Consider the following 15,303-nt stretch of genomic DNA (forward strand, 5'->3'; position numbering starts at 1 on the left):
TTTGACAACCATGGAAGGCTGAGTTAGCCTTCCCAAATCGCAATCTGCAGCTCAAAGTCATTATCTCACTGAGCTATCATGCAACAGCACCAATAAACGTGGACAACTTCGAAAACCAAGAACAGTCAGTGGGTGGCAACTAATTTACCACTGTTTCAACTGCATCATTTTTATTTCAAAACAGGCATACAAACAAAAACAAGTAGTAGGACTGCAAGATTAAACACTGCCAGAAAGAAAAAAGAAAACTAGAGAAAAAACAACAACCCGACAGCCACCACAATATACACAAGCGGCATTACCCACCCCAAAAATCCATATAACCAATATAGATAACATAGTGGTGGCCATCAAAGTAATCGCAGCTGCCGTGGATTAACTGCAGCAACCTGGCATAATGTGGGAATTCCTGCCAACTGGGCAGCATCCCAGACAAGTACTCTCTGCATGCAAATGGTGCACACTAGTGTGTCAGGTAGAGTACGCCCGTAGGGGTGCAGTAGCAGAGCCTGTTGGATGGAAATGGCTAGCGAAAACTTTATTAAAATCGAGAGCTGTATTTGGTAACAAAAGCTATTTAGAAACAAAGACAAGCTCTAGTTCAGGTAAACCGTCTTAGTTACCACTGAGAAGCTGTTGATGTAGTCAAAATATACGAGCTCTGACAAACCCTGGTAGAAGATCTTATCAGGGCCCAAGGACTCAGGGGAAATAAATTACGTGGATTTGAGGATCTGACAAAGCTATTTACATGTACACCAAAGCCAATTTAAATGGGTCCCAATCCAAAACAAACTCGGAAATGATGTTCCTCTCCTACTGCGCCAACTATTGTTATGGTACTTAGTAGAGATTCTCTATAATAGAGCATTTTCTGCGGATTTGGGAAGAATATTAGATTGGAGAAACCACTGTTTGACTAAGTCTGTCGGTTTAGTAGTTTTTGGATTCGCATGATTAAAGTTTGCATGGCGTTTCAAGTTTTGCAAGTTAATGCGAAAGGAAAAAAGCAAAACAAGTTAATTCTAGTAAGATCTTTTGTGCTTGGCTAGAGTTGTACTTATACATTTGAATCAGCACAACTGTTTGTTGCCTTAAGCTGTGAACACATGGGCTTCTCATCGTTACTGTTGGCTGTAGAAAGTGTTTGAATGTCTGATAAAATTATGAATGAATTTAGAAGATCCTGAACTGGCTTGCCATTCAGAGAACTTATTAAAAGTTGGTAGCCCAGTATTGCGCCTCATGTGGTTCCATGTATGTTGTTTCTACAATCCATACCAAAATAAAGGTTTATTATGTTACACTTCTGTAACTATGAACACTTATTACCAATTTCATATGTACACCAGCGTCAGATTCTGTGTAATATGAAATCTTTAGACAAGGATAACTACTCTCTGAAAATATCAGGCCATTATTGAATTTGAATTAAGGCGTACTTGATTTTAAAGCTGCTCCAAAAACAAATAAACGAGTGTGGTCTTTAGCAGAACAGTTATGAAGCATTATGGTGTTTTTAGGTTTCATAATGCTTTCTATAAAGTGTGTGTGTTATATAGATGCTACGTAAGCTGATTTAATGACGTCTCAGATGTTCGCACAAATACTCGTGATAGAAGCAGTCGTAAGCAATTCATAAACTTCATTCAACAATACAAATTCTAAAATCTTTACATGAAATGCGTCAGGGAGTATGTGCATCAACAAAACGTAACACTTTTCCCTACTAACGCTTCCAAGAGCCATTCGTTATTTCAAGGGACACGTAAAAACATAATTGAGCCAGTCAGCTCAAGCTTTCACAGCAGTACCTGGGAAGAATTTCCTAGATTCACATTTATACTGTTTAAACCGGTGTAAAGTGTCTGAGCACTGTCCGGCTGCATCCAGAACTTTTGACTAACTTCTTAACAAACTGAAAAAAAATATATATATACGAGTACTCATTAGATGTCAGTTAAACCGTTTGGTTGTCAGATAAACTCCCAAAAAGGAGCCATCAACGGCGTTAGTTGTATGTGATCGAGGGTTGTGCAAAATGCAAGGATACAAAAAAGTCTTAAAGCAGTTAAGTGACTAGGCTCAAGACATGAATAAATACTGATTCCGTGAATACCAAAGCACTGTTGCCATTAAAGGACTAGTACACAGATTAAGTTCATATGAAACTAAGAAATGACAAGAACCTGTGGTAAAGTTGTGCGTACAGAAGCTTTGTTCTTGGAGCAGGTTCTACAGGAACTGCCAACAAAATTAATGTATTCAGGCTCTGACTGCTCGCCAAATTTGCCACGGCGTTTTGTCATCCAAAATTGTGTGCAACAAGTTACACTTTAGAAAACAAAAGACTGGAAGAATTTAAGTTCCACAATAAAAATAAATGAAAATAAAACAGGTTCAAACAAATTCTGTTAAAAAGAAAGGGTGACAATAGTAACATTAGATGGATTATTGGAAAGCACCGTGGCTTCTTACGCCCGCTCTCGACAGCTTGCAATGTACGCTGCAGCCACCCGCGTGGCGGAGAGCCCATCACCAATATCACACCATGACCAGATAATGCTTGCTTTGCATGTGGAAAAGGCGCCCCAGCAGGAGGAAGCCCTAGCTCATAGCATACGGAACACATTTCACCCCAAGTTGGATCAGAACACCAGTGGGGTACAGCTCGTTTCTTTTACTACACACATCCAGACGGCAGTGTACTCCAGAGTGAATACTATGACATTAGAAATACGCATGTGCAGAAACATCCAAGGACGAGCGATTAAAGTAAACTATACCAAAAGGAAGCGCCCGTCAACTAGCTTGCGGATTAACTGCAACATTACACATTACAATGAGTAGGCACGTGCATCGCTTTGTATATCTATTCACAGGAACCTATTTAACATCTCGATTTTAAAGAGCAGAAAAGTGGGGTTAAAAAATGTAATTCCACGAGTAAAGATAAAGCCAATTGTCTGGAAATGTAAGTGCATAGCGGCTTGGTAAGCAACTGGGATGAGTTACCGAAACAAAAACCAAATGCACGCAATGCTAAAAAATAAAACAAGCGCGTGCGCCTCGTGCTGTAAGGAGGCAGCAGGGGGAGGGGAGAGAGGAGGGGGCCTGCGGCAGTTTCCCTTGCGGCAGCGAGCAGGAACCATCTGTTAATTGCAAACAGATGGTTTCAAAGCTTGCTCCCGCAAGGGAATCGCCAAACAGGCATGCTTTGTCATTCAAAGCAATGCAATGTGTGCATGTTTTTGGCATAAAAAGGTAATCGATTGCTAAAGGTCTCCTGGGCAACGCATGCGCGCTGCATAGGCGAGACCTAATAAGGGGTACTTAGAGGGTGTAAATTATATATTTTTAATTACCCATACTGAATGAATATATACAATTGATTGGACTAAATATTTTTTTTTAAAAAGGGTCAAATGCCCAGTGTGACAACCCAGGCCAGAAATCTAGAAAGACAAAGTCTAGGGTTGTTAGTCGTGCAAATTTACTGAAAAAAAGAATTTGGACATCAAATTGTGAACATGAAATTTCCAAAGACAGGATTCATGAATCTTTACTCTGAGAAGTTCCATGTAGAAGAAGAGATAATAAAGTCTACCTTATCACCACAGTGCAGCGCCAAACAGTGAGGATATCACAAAACCCGTGAAGAAAGACATAGTCAAGCTGTTCTACTCCCATGAACATGCAATAGACTCCTTCCATGCGTATACTAGGCGCCGAGAGATCCCTTCGGGGATGATTCGTTGCGCCCTACAAATCCTAATAATAAAATAATAATTTGCTCCCAAAAGACACCAAAGGATTTGATACAAATCCTGACTTACGGCGGGTGCTGATCACGAAATATTGTCCGATTGATGTCACATTAAAGGACTAGGTTAGAAGTCTGAAGGTGGAGCTTTGGGCGAATGTGCCTTTTTCATATACTACACCGATCCTCTTTGTGAGCTAATATGGTGGATGGAGTAAGTGAAGTTTTTTTTAATCCTTACGAGCAATGGTGCAAATCAGAGGGTCACTCACCTATTATCCCCTCGTATATCTCTCTGAAACTCCACCTGAACCAGCAGTGTTTGGCATCGTCTGTTAGCTGGAAACGCCATTATATGGATTGATTTATGATGCGAAACAGCTGACGTAGTCCACATCACGTGACATGACACGTCATGTCAGGAAGCAAAGACTTTAACTCTGGACGCACTACAACTCGCGCCCTCTTTGAATTAGTAAATACATTCCGTGATGTAAGGAGACACCCTGTTGCCTTTGATCATCATAATTGTGAAAGAGTACATTGGTCATGGGGCTTGAATGTCTGATGTTGTGTTTGTCAGGCATTAGATGGTGTTGCATAATACTTTAAATTACAACCACTTGTACAAATAAAGAGAAAACATACTCCTATACTGCATATCACTGCCCAATCAATAAGGGTGGAGCAGTGCTGAAAAAATAATTAGCTCAAATAGATATGAAACCTAGTATAAGGAACCATGTGATCCTGAGATATAGAAATGTGCCCCGACTAGCAAGAAAACACATGTCCACACAATGCGGACTACTAAATGGTAAATTGATAATCTGATTGAAGTACCAAGATATATGTCCCAAAGCGTACTACAATTGGCCTGATATCGTTGAGTGCATTTGTGCATACTTGACCAATATAGGGAGTATGAAGATTTTGTCTAGTCTACATAAACTCAGATAGTGGAAATGTATAAAAAGGTTAGTTAGTAGAAACCTGTGACATTCCAAATGATTTCTTCGTTTAACTCATTTTTAACACTATCAAAAGTAAGTTTCCCTTCTTTTCTGAGTCACTTCAGCAGGCAGTCCAGCCTGTGGTTTGATCTTCTCTAGGATACATCATCTAAGATTGCTTTCTGTATGATTCATTTCTAAACAGTGCTGCACAATGGGAGCTGTAAGTTTTTTCGTGCGAATAGCCGATTTATGCTCGCTGTATCTGATGCGGAATTATCGACCCGTCTCTCCTATGTATGCCAACTCACATGGGCACAGGTTAAGATCTATGATAGTCTGACTCCTACAATTGCTTAGGTCTCTGAGTTTAATGTTTTTACCTTTTTACCTTTATATGTTAGGGAATTTGTTACCATTGCCGTGTCGCATGCTTGGCAAGAGCCAAATCTGTGGTTCCCTAATACAGGAGGTAATCCTGTGATGGTAGTCTGATGATTGGTGTTACGAATTTCTTGTCTTGTCTTTCCTATTAGTGCAATTCCGACGCACACGTAGAAAATCTCCAAAAGGGATAGAATCGTTTTGACACGAAGGGTGGAAACTTTGGAGTTGGAGGATGGTGTTTTTCGCTGTTGGTTTTCTAAAAAAGCTGACTTGTAGTCTCTCAAGGATCAACATGTCTAAAATTTCTACTTCCATTGGGCTGAATTTAGCTGTGAACTTCAAACTAGTATCACTCGCATTGAGCCAAAACATATATTCCTGCAGGGTGTCATGGTCTTCTTCCAAATGAAGAATATATCATCAATGAAGCGTTTCCATTTACTGACATTCTCAAAAAATGCCAGGAAGCTATAGATAAGTTAAATATGCCAATTAGGTATACCAATTTAATAGTGTTCAAAGTGACACAGGAACTTAACCACTGGTTAGCAGGGAAAAGTGCACAGAGTGTTATAGCCAGCAAAACAGGTGAAGCAAAACTCTGAGGGTAGACTATGCAAAAGATGGTAATTTCCTACACTGTGCAATTGTTTTGTGGTTCGAATCATAGAATTGTTTAGGTGGGCGTCCCCAGCTACCAGTCGTGATTCATTGGGGTCACAGAACTCAAAGGGTTATGTACTACTGCTGTCTAGAATATTTGTAAGGCAAAGATGTGTGGTATTTTGTATTGGTGTTCAATGTACAAATCTGGTATGTAAGGTCGTCCATGTGGGAATGTAACCTAATATGCTCATTTCGTATGTATCTGTTTACCAGCCTGTGTCGTTGACTGACAACTTGCATTAACTCATTTTGAAATGCATTGTATCTTTTCTACCACAAGGCATTTTTTTTGTCATACACTCGATACAAACAACCTATATTCAATCAGTTTATTCAGTAAAAAATATAGAAATTAAATGCATCAAGATTTCTGCTCAAAAACTTGTAACCCTGATTCCCTTGAATTTACCTTTTTCTCAAATGTTCATCAAACACTCTATAGAATTGATTATATTTTGGTTGGTAAATCCCTTCTCCCATCTCTTTAGTCCTCAGAGAATGGATCTATTTTTATCTCCGATCATGCACCTGTCCTCTCTGTTTAGGAGCTCTCCTTAAGTTCCTCAAAATTTAGCCGCTGGAAATTAAATAACTACCTATTGTCTGATACCCGTTTCATCTCTGAAGCCACTTTCTTTATTAATTAATTTTTCTTACTTAATAACCCTTCTGATACCTCTACTTCTAATAATTGGGGCGCCTTTAAGGCTTCTTTTCGGGCTTTCACTATTGCTTATGTAGCGAAGAAAATTACTCGAAATAAGTATTTAGCATCGCTACAACAACTCAATTTATTGGAACATACTTATTTTTCTTCTAAATCTCCTTCTGCTTTGCTAGAGTTGATGCTTGTAATGTCCTTAAAATCAAATCTAAATATCATGGGGGCCAAGATAAAGCTGGTAGAATGCTGGCTAATTACTTAAAAATTAAATCTGAGCGCAAAAATATTGGACCCATTTTAAATGTATCTACTAATAGCCTTGTAACATCGGACGAGGACATTGCTAATGTGTTTCATGAATATTATCAATCACTTTATTCAGATGATAGGAATCCCTCTAATCATAATTTAACCGCATGCGTGCGGGCGGAATTCCGCTCGCACGCTGAGATTTTTAAAAACGCATGTTACATGACGAGCTGGGCTCGTCATGAGCGTGCGAGGAGGCTACCTCATGACGAGCCCAGCTCGTCATCAGCGTCGAAGGGGTTAAACACCTTCTTTTCTGGCCTTCCCTCCCCTCTTTCCTTACCCGATGAATTTGAATTATTAGAGAGAGACGTTACTCTTCAAGAGATAACTGATGCTATCAAATCTTTAAAAAAGTCAAAAGCACCAGGGCCAGATGGCCTTTCTGTTGAATTTTACTTTACCCTTTCCTCTGTTTTTACTCCTAAATTACTGACTCTCTTTAATTCCTTCATTGCTGAATCCAAAGCCTCTGGTTCCTCCATCGAAGCCTTGATCGTTGTCATCCCTAAACCCGACAAGGATCATTCCCTATGTAAAAATTACCATCCCATCTTCTTAATCAATTATGTCTGTAAGATTTTTGCTAAAATTCTTGTCATTCGACTTGAAACTATTATCCCATTATTGGTTAAAACTGATCAACCTGGTTTTATTAAGGGCAGATTGGCTGCAGATAATGCTTGTATGTTTACTAATGTTATTTCATTTGCTAAAAAATGTAAATCCCCACTTGCAGCATTGTCCTTAAATGCAGAAAAGGCTTTAGACCAAATTAATTGGCAATTCATGTTTAAAACACTTCAATATTTCCTATATCAAATTGTTATACTCCTTGTGCCAGTATCTTTGTTAATAATCGTTTCTCAAAATGTTTTTCTCTGTCTAGAGGTACATGTCAGGGATGTCCTCTCTCTCCTTTGTTATTTGTTATATGCCTTGAACCCTTCCTTGAACGTATTAGTGTTAATACACATATTTCTGGCTTCACTTATAACTCTTTAGAAACCAAAATGTCAGCATATGCTGGTGATATTTTAATATATATGTCTAATCCACACACCTCCCTTCCTCCCTTTTTTGGACGAAGTTAAATTTTATTCTAATATTTCTGGCTATAAATTGAACTTCTCCAAAACAGAATTACTGCCATTGAATTCATTATGTTTAATTACACCCATTTTACTTGGTGTCCTACAAAAATCAAATACCTTGGTATCTTGTTTTCTGCTACTTTATCTATCACAATTAAACACACGTTTAATACATTATTTACCAAAATTGAATCTCTCCTACATGCTTGGTCTCCTCTTCATTTGTTGTGGTGGGGTAGGCTGGACACCATTAAAATGATGATTGTCCCTCATATCCTCTATACACTGTCTATGCTACAGTTCCGTATCCCTGTCTCATATTTTTCACAAATCAATTTCATTTGTACAAAGTTTTTATGGAACAAAAAACACCCACGCATTTCTCTTACGAAACTTAAATGTCCCAAATCTGAAGGAGGTGTGCGATTTCCTGATTTTAAAGCTTATCACTCTGCATTTTTGATCAGACAATTTTTTGCCCTATCTTATGAATTTGCTGGTATCCCTATACCCAGATGGATTATTTTCGAACAATCCTTATTAAAAGACTTTTCTTTTCGTAATGTAATTTACATGTCAAATTGTACTTTTATAGCCAATAATCCAATTTTAAAATATTCCCAAAATGTATTATTTAATATATTCATTAACAGCCTAGACCTGTTTCAATGTTTTTTATCCTGCACTATCTAGTATAACAAATACATTAAATACAAAAAAAAATTGTTCTATTACAAACACTGGAAGGAGAAGGGAATTATCTTTGTCCATCAATTTATTCACCAAATTTCCTTTCCTGAATTACAGTTGCGATATCATTTACCCAATACATTTCTTCATGAATATATTCTAATTTCAACAGCTTTGCAGTCTCACTTAGCTACTTTCGATCTCTCTAATGTACCCACCTCTCTTACTCCATCCACACCGCTATATAATATTTCTCAAGAACACAAGCCTAAAGCCGCTCACATTTATAAGTTTTTGTTATCACATATTACTGAAAGACCTAAATCCCTTACAGAATTAGCCTGGGAAAATGACTTATCCTTTTCAATATCTGTCTTCGCTTGGGATGAATTATGGTCCAAGTTATTTAAAATTTCTGCTGCTGCTCGTATTACTCAATCTCTTTATTTTATTTACAATAGAGCAGTTATTACTCCTGTTTGTATATCCAAATTTCTCCTTCCTTATCTCCCTTATGCTGGTCTTGTTCGGAATCTGCTGGTACTTTATCACATCTAATTTATGAATGCTCTAATACTTTGACCTTTTGGCGTTCTATTTGGTCTACTTGCATGAAAATCTTCAATTGAGATTTTATGTTATAATTGAAAAATGTTTTTCTAGGTCCATCTTCGCCTGACTTAGTTGAATGCTCTCCTATATCTTTACTGTTTGACCTATTTATTGCACTAGCTTTAAAAGTTATTTTGTCTTGTTGGAAGGATAATTTCAAGTTATCCTCACTAATTTGGTGGAATTTCATATGTGATGAACATAGACTTGCTACTGTGTCCTCCTCTATTTTATCTCAGAAAATTAAGTCGGATCTTCTCTGGTTACCTTTTACATCTTACCTTGCTTCCCATGCACCTATACCGTAACTATTTCCTCCTCTCGATTTCATATTTCATTCTATGCATTTTTACTTTCCTCTCCCTTTTTCTGTTATATTTTCTCCCCTCCTTTTCTTTTACTTTCTTTCCCTTTTTCTGTTAGCGTTTTCTCATTTTACAGTTGTATATTATATCCTTATATATTATTTCTAATACTTATACTGCTCTGATAATGTTGTTACCGCTTCTTTTTCTTGTGTTTCTTTTAAACTCAATAAAATTCTTCAACAAAAAAAAAAGATTTCAGAACTAGTGTGTTTATGCTTGTCGACTTACCACAACCTACATAATCAGATCGTCTTCATGTATGCGGGTCTCAGACTCTTTTGCTTGTCTCGAACAGACTGGTTTTCCAGGTCTGTTGGATACTTTTCTAGTTTTCATTTTCTTTGTGCACCCAGGGCAGAGATGACAGCAATGCTATTCTATTACTGTTCTTAAAATAAGATGGAAACACTCTACTCAACCTTCGCTGGTTTCCTCCAATACATAGACTCGTTGGGTTTTAGTGTATATTTGCAACACTTAGTCAATGCTTTTTTAAAGACACCTTCTAGAAAGGGGGAGAGTGCAGACTGCGCTGCCAATGCTAAATAAGGAAAAAGTGGATCGAACCTGATAATGAAAAAATATACACATGCGACAAATGCCTCTCATGTAGGTGGAGTGTAGAAATGTACAGTTCCAGTGGAGCGAACAAGTTCTCACTGACCAGTAATCTGTATCACCAGACGAATTATAAAGCGCATTTATTTTATTTATTTATGGAATTTGATAAAGCGCACGGCTACCCCCTCCGGGGGTGTCCCGGCGCTGAGAACAGAGACATCAGAGATTTAGACGACTAGCAGCGTGAGAACAGGTATGTTTTTAGCTTGGATCTAAACAGACATTCTGATTCGGTAAGTCTAAGGTCAAGCGGTAGAGAGTTCCACCACTTGGCGGTGACTACCGCAAAAGCTCTACCACCTCTTCTCGAACGAAAAAAACGGGGAGGTAGAATGAGACGGAGGTGATTAGATCTTAGGGAACGGACAGAGTGAACCTGCTTCAATCTATCTCTAAGATAGCGTGGACCGCGGGCATTAAGCGCTCTGAAGGCTAGGACCAGGGTTTTGAACTGTATGCGGTGGGTGATTTGAAGCCAATGTAGTTTCTTCCGGTAAGGGGAAATGGAGTGCCGATAGGGGACATGACAAATCAATCTAGCCGCCGCATTCTGAATGACTTGCAGTCGATGGCATAGGTATGCAGGGGCGCCTACATACAAACTATTGGCATAATCCAGATGTGAAGTGATGAGGGCGTGCACGACCGTCCTCATCGACTCCTTGGCGAGGTAGGGGGACATTTTTTTGATCATTTTTAATTTTCCGAAACAAGCAGATGTAACCTTTTGAATTTGAGTTTTGCATGACAGTTCGTTATCAAAAACGAACCCAAGGTTCCGGGCAGAGTGGGCAGGGATAGGTGGTGGATTGAGCTCTGTCGGCCACCAAGCTGACGTTGGTAAAGGTGTTTTTAGATTAAAAAATAGCACCTCAGTCTTATCTGTATTCAACTTTAATGTATTAGAAGTCATCCAATCTACTATTTTGATAAGACAGGATTTAAAATTGTCGAGCCCAGTGTCCGAGTGGTCTCTAAAAGAAAGAATAAGCTGAGTATCGTCAGCATAAGAGACCACTCGGACACCGCAGCTCTCAACAATCTTAGCCAATGGTGACATGTAAACATTAAAAAACAGAGGACTGAGTGCCGAACCCTGCGGGACACCACACTCGAGGGGCATCTTATTTTTTGATAGGAAGGGTCGGCACCAAACCTGTTGCGTTCTGCCTGTTAGAAAGGATTCTATCCATGCCAGAGGGATGTCCTGAACACCTAGTTCATAAAGTCTGTTCAGTAAAATAGAATGGGTCACGGTATCAAATGCCGCGGACAGATCGAGGAGAACCAACATGGCTACCTCGTCTCTGTCCACGCTTTCTCTTATTCTAATTTCTAATTTAATTTAAAATATTTCTAGAGCGCAACGTACACCTTGCGGTTTCTTGGCGCTGGGGGGATTGGCTACTGCAGAAAAAAAGACCAAAAGGAAGAATAAAGGAGGTATTAGAAGAATTTAAGAGGAAAAAGCCTGGCTGAAGAGGAATGTTTTGAGATCTCTACGAAAGGGAAGGTACTGAGTAGCAGAGCGGAGGTGATCAGGGAGTGAGTTCCAAAAGGTTGGAGCCAGGGTGGAAAAGCTGGCCCCGCCCCACTTTTTCCGTGTGAAGCGAGGAGTCTGAAGAAGGGACATGGAGGAAGACCGGAGTTCTCTTGCAGGTACATAGGGATGGATAAGTGAAGTGATAAACGCGGGGGCAGTGCCCTGGCGGGCCTGAAAGGCCAAGCAGCCGATCTTAAAAAGGGAGCGTTCTTTTACAGGGAGCCAGTGAAGCTCCCTGAGAAGGGGGGTGGAATGGTGATAACGAGGAAGGCCGTACACCAGTCGCGCTGCCTGGTTTTGGATAATCTGGAGTCTACGCAAGCTGTATGCGGGAATACCATGATAGAGGGCGTTTGCGTAGTCCAGTCGCGATATCACAAGTGCAGCCACGATGATCTTAAGTGCCTGGGGGGAAAAGAAACGGGAAATAGAGCGGATAGTACGAAGAGTGAGAAAGCAAGAGGAAACCACAGAACTGATATGTGAATGGAGAGTGAGCTGATTATTTATTTTTACACCAAGAGTTTTGACTGTGGTGGAAGGGGTGGGTGAGGGACCGAGAGAGGGGGGCCAGAAAAAAGAGTTCCAGGGGCTGGATGAACCACCCGTGAGAACCAGCTCGGTTTTATCCGGGTTCAACTTAAGGTGGTTGTGGTTCATCCAGTCCCTGATGAAAGTCATAGTAGACTGGAAGTTAGAGACAGAGAGAGGAGAAGAGGATAGATCAAAGATGAGCTGGAGGTCATCCGCGTAGTTATAGACGGTGACCTCCAGCTGCTGAAGTGCGAAAATGAGAGGAAAGATATAGAGATTGAAAAGCAAGGGGGAAAGAGAGGAGCCCTGGGGAACACCGCACGTGACGGGGAGAGGAGTGGCCGTGAAGTTACCTAACCGAGCCGCCTGAGTGCGGTCCCTCAGAAAGGAGGAGAGCCAGACGAGGGCTGATCCCCCGATACCGGCCGCCTTGACACGGGTAAGTAAGATGGTGTGGTCCACCGTGTCAAAGGCGGCGGAGAGATCGAGGAGGACCAGTGCCTGGTGCTTGTTCTCATCCATGCCCTTTCTGAGATTGTCTAAGACTGCGACCACGACTGATTCGGTCGAGTGCCTAGGACGGAACCCGGCTTGGCGGGATGCCAATCCTCCGCTTGCCTCAACATGGGCGCTAAGTGCCGCAGTGACGTGGCGTTCCATCACCTTGCCCAGAAAGGGCCTCCTTATGGTCTCCGATACTTCCAAAAGGGCGGTCTCGGTACTGTATCCGGATCTAAATCCGGATTGTGAATCATGCAATACCCATATTGTTACCCAAAGGTGCCCTAGCGCTGCCTAGTCCGATATGAGACTGAGATTCTAGGAAAGCAGAAAAGAATGGGTTAATGGGAATAGGAAATAAACATCTGAGAAAAGAGCCAGGGCTCAATTTCCTTTCTAAAGTGAGTTGGTGAGTTTCAGCTCTTATAGGTAACAAATTCTGTACCTTTGTTGCGAGGATGCTAAATGAGCACCGGCCTGCTCTTCACTTATGAAAACTAGACACTCTGGCCAAATGTGCAGTGGAAGAGTCAAGGGTCCATGAGAAGCAATATTAACAAACATTTACAAATCCATTCTTTGCCGGGAGCCAGTTCAGCTCTTTCAGCACCAGTGATATATGAGTCTTGGTTAGGGATAGGGTAGTCTCTGCTGCCAGATTTTGTAAGAACTGCAGTTTGTCAACAAAACATAGGAATAGTGAATTGCAGTAGCCACCTGTGTTAAAAAAATTACATGTACTGTCATTCGACATACAACAGTTAGGAGTGGGCAGCTTTTAATGAGCAGCCTCAAGTAGGAAACTTCAAGACTCTGTTAATGACTCTATTAAGGTGTGCCTTCAGTGACCGTGAATTGCCCATAATAACCCCTATTATTAGTCTCCCTGAACTGAGTGGGCAATGTTCCAAGCTGTGTAGGCCGTCCGTCAATAGACCATATCTCAGAGAATCCACCAAACTGGTTTAACTTCAAAGAATTGTCTCAGCTCCAAGAAGCCACAGCTGTCAGACAAGCTTTCAATATCTCCTTCATTGATCCTCTTGCATCTTGTAGGTGTCATTTGTATAGGTCAGAAAAGTTATTCCCTCAATCGCTGACTGTCTTTCCCACCATCATTCTATACCCCAACTTGCTTTCACCTGGGATTTTTCATGCCCTATTACAAATAAAATGCATATCATATGGCATACAAGCAAGAAGTAGTACATTTGCTCATTTATGTTTACAGACAGCCGCATATTAACATGTACATTAGGCACACATATTTTCTGTTATTTTTTTTACATATGGTGCTTACTATTACTGCCTTTTAATTGTTACATACGAACAAGAGGTGTTACTATCCAATTTAGTAGAACTGCGTCTTGCAACACACAACAATGCCTTCTAGTCTGGCCTCCATATGCAGAAGTTCTGTAGGAGGTTTAGCTGCACAGATCTATGGTCACTCGGTGAAGTTACCCATTCGTCTGTGTTTGCGGACCGAGTGTATAATGTAATTTTTTCCAGTTGTTCTACTGATCCTGTTTACTTCCTGCTGTGGGTGTTTGTACTGTGGAAATATGAAGAAAAGGCTCTCATAGCTAGGTCTACTGGGACATACCTGAATGCACCACTCCTATGTATCCCCTATAACTGTGCTTAAGAGGCATTTGTCTTCTTGATAAGTACAACAGGAGAGACTGTATATGTATGGGAGGGTAAAGGGCATTATGTACTGAAGTATTGTTGTCAGATGCTTTTGCTAAAGGGAAGCAGACTTCAGGTATATTTTTGGAAAAACCACATTATAACTGATGACTTTGTGGCATCATGCTTTCATTCTTCTTAGAGTACCGACTAGCTGCTTGCCTGAAAAGTAATGAGTTGATATGAAGCTTCATATAAGTCAATAGAGCCACATCTTAAGACAACCCCAATACTTACTTCAACTCAGCAGCAATAATTCTAAACCTTTCGTTTCAAGGTGCTCTAACCTTTCACAAGAAAGACGTTTTGGACCCTCAGTTTTCAATTTAAGTTGGAGGCTGCATTCCATTATGTTATTATTCTTAAATGGCACCTGTGGCTTCTATGACAAGTGCAGTGTCCCTATTTAGTGACAGGATGCGGTGGTCACCGAGCCTGTTCTAAACCCAGACCCATTTACATCTAACAAGGATTTTCTTTTCTCCTAGGTTATTTGGAGCCTCACATGCACTGGACTCTCTCTCCTGCTTTCTAACACCAGACAGGATTCCATATGATGAGGCACTTCATCAAACATTCAGCCCTGTCCAAGTTGGCGACTCGTTTGGTCCTACGTAAGTGTTTTACTTGGGGGAAGTAGTTAATTCAATGGATAGAAATGTGGGCAACGTTACTGAAAATAAATGTATAGGAATTTGAAAATATATTATACAGATAAAAAATGGTTATTTCCATAACGCATTCTAACACACACACGTATATATATCTATATCTATCTATATATATATATATATATATATATATATATATATATATATTCACTGAAAAAACTATAGGTTATACACCATATATAGTTAGGAATTAGCATTTAAAAAACCTTATTTTACTCACACAAAACCATTGAAA

At 40.1% G+C, this 15,303-nt stretch overlaps 1 protein-coding gene across 2 annotated transcripts in view; it reads left to right on the plus strand.

Annotated features, from left to right (window-relative positions):
* MAN2C1 (mannosidase alpha class 2C member 1) overlaps positions 1-15,303 on the plus strand; it is a 389,693-nt gene that overhangs the window by 72,709 nt on the left and 301,681 nt on the right. For both annotated transcript variants that reach the window (XM_078685096.1, XM_078685097.1), the window contains exon 2: positions 14,886-15,011. In XM_078685096.1, coding sequence (XP_078541222.1) covers positions 14,886-15,011 — 126 coding nt within the window. The remainder of the gene's footprint in view (positions 1-14,885; positions 15,012-15,303) is intronic.

Source organism: Lissotriton helveticus, chromosome 3_2 (genome assembly GCF_964261635.1).
Source record: "Lissotriton helveticus chromosome 3_2, aLisHel1.1, whole genome shotgun sequence".
Classification (NCBI taxonomy): domain Eukaryota; kingdom Metazoa; phylum Chordata; class Amphibia; order Caudata; family Salamandridae; genus Lissotriton; species Lissotriton helveticus.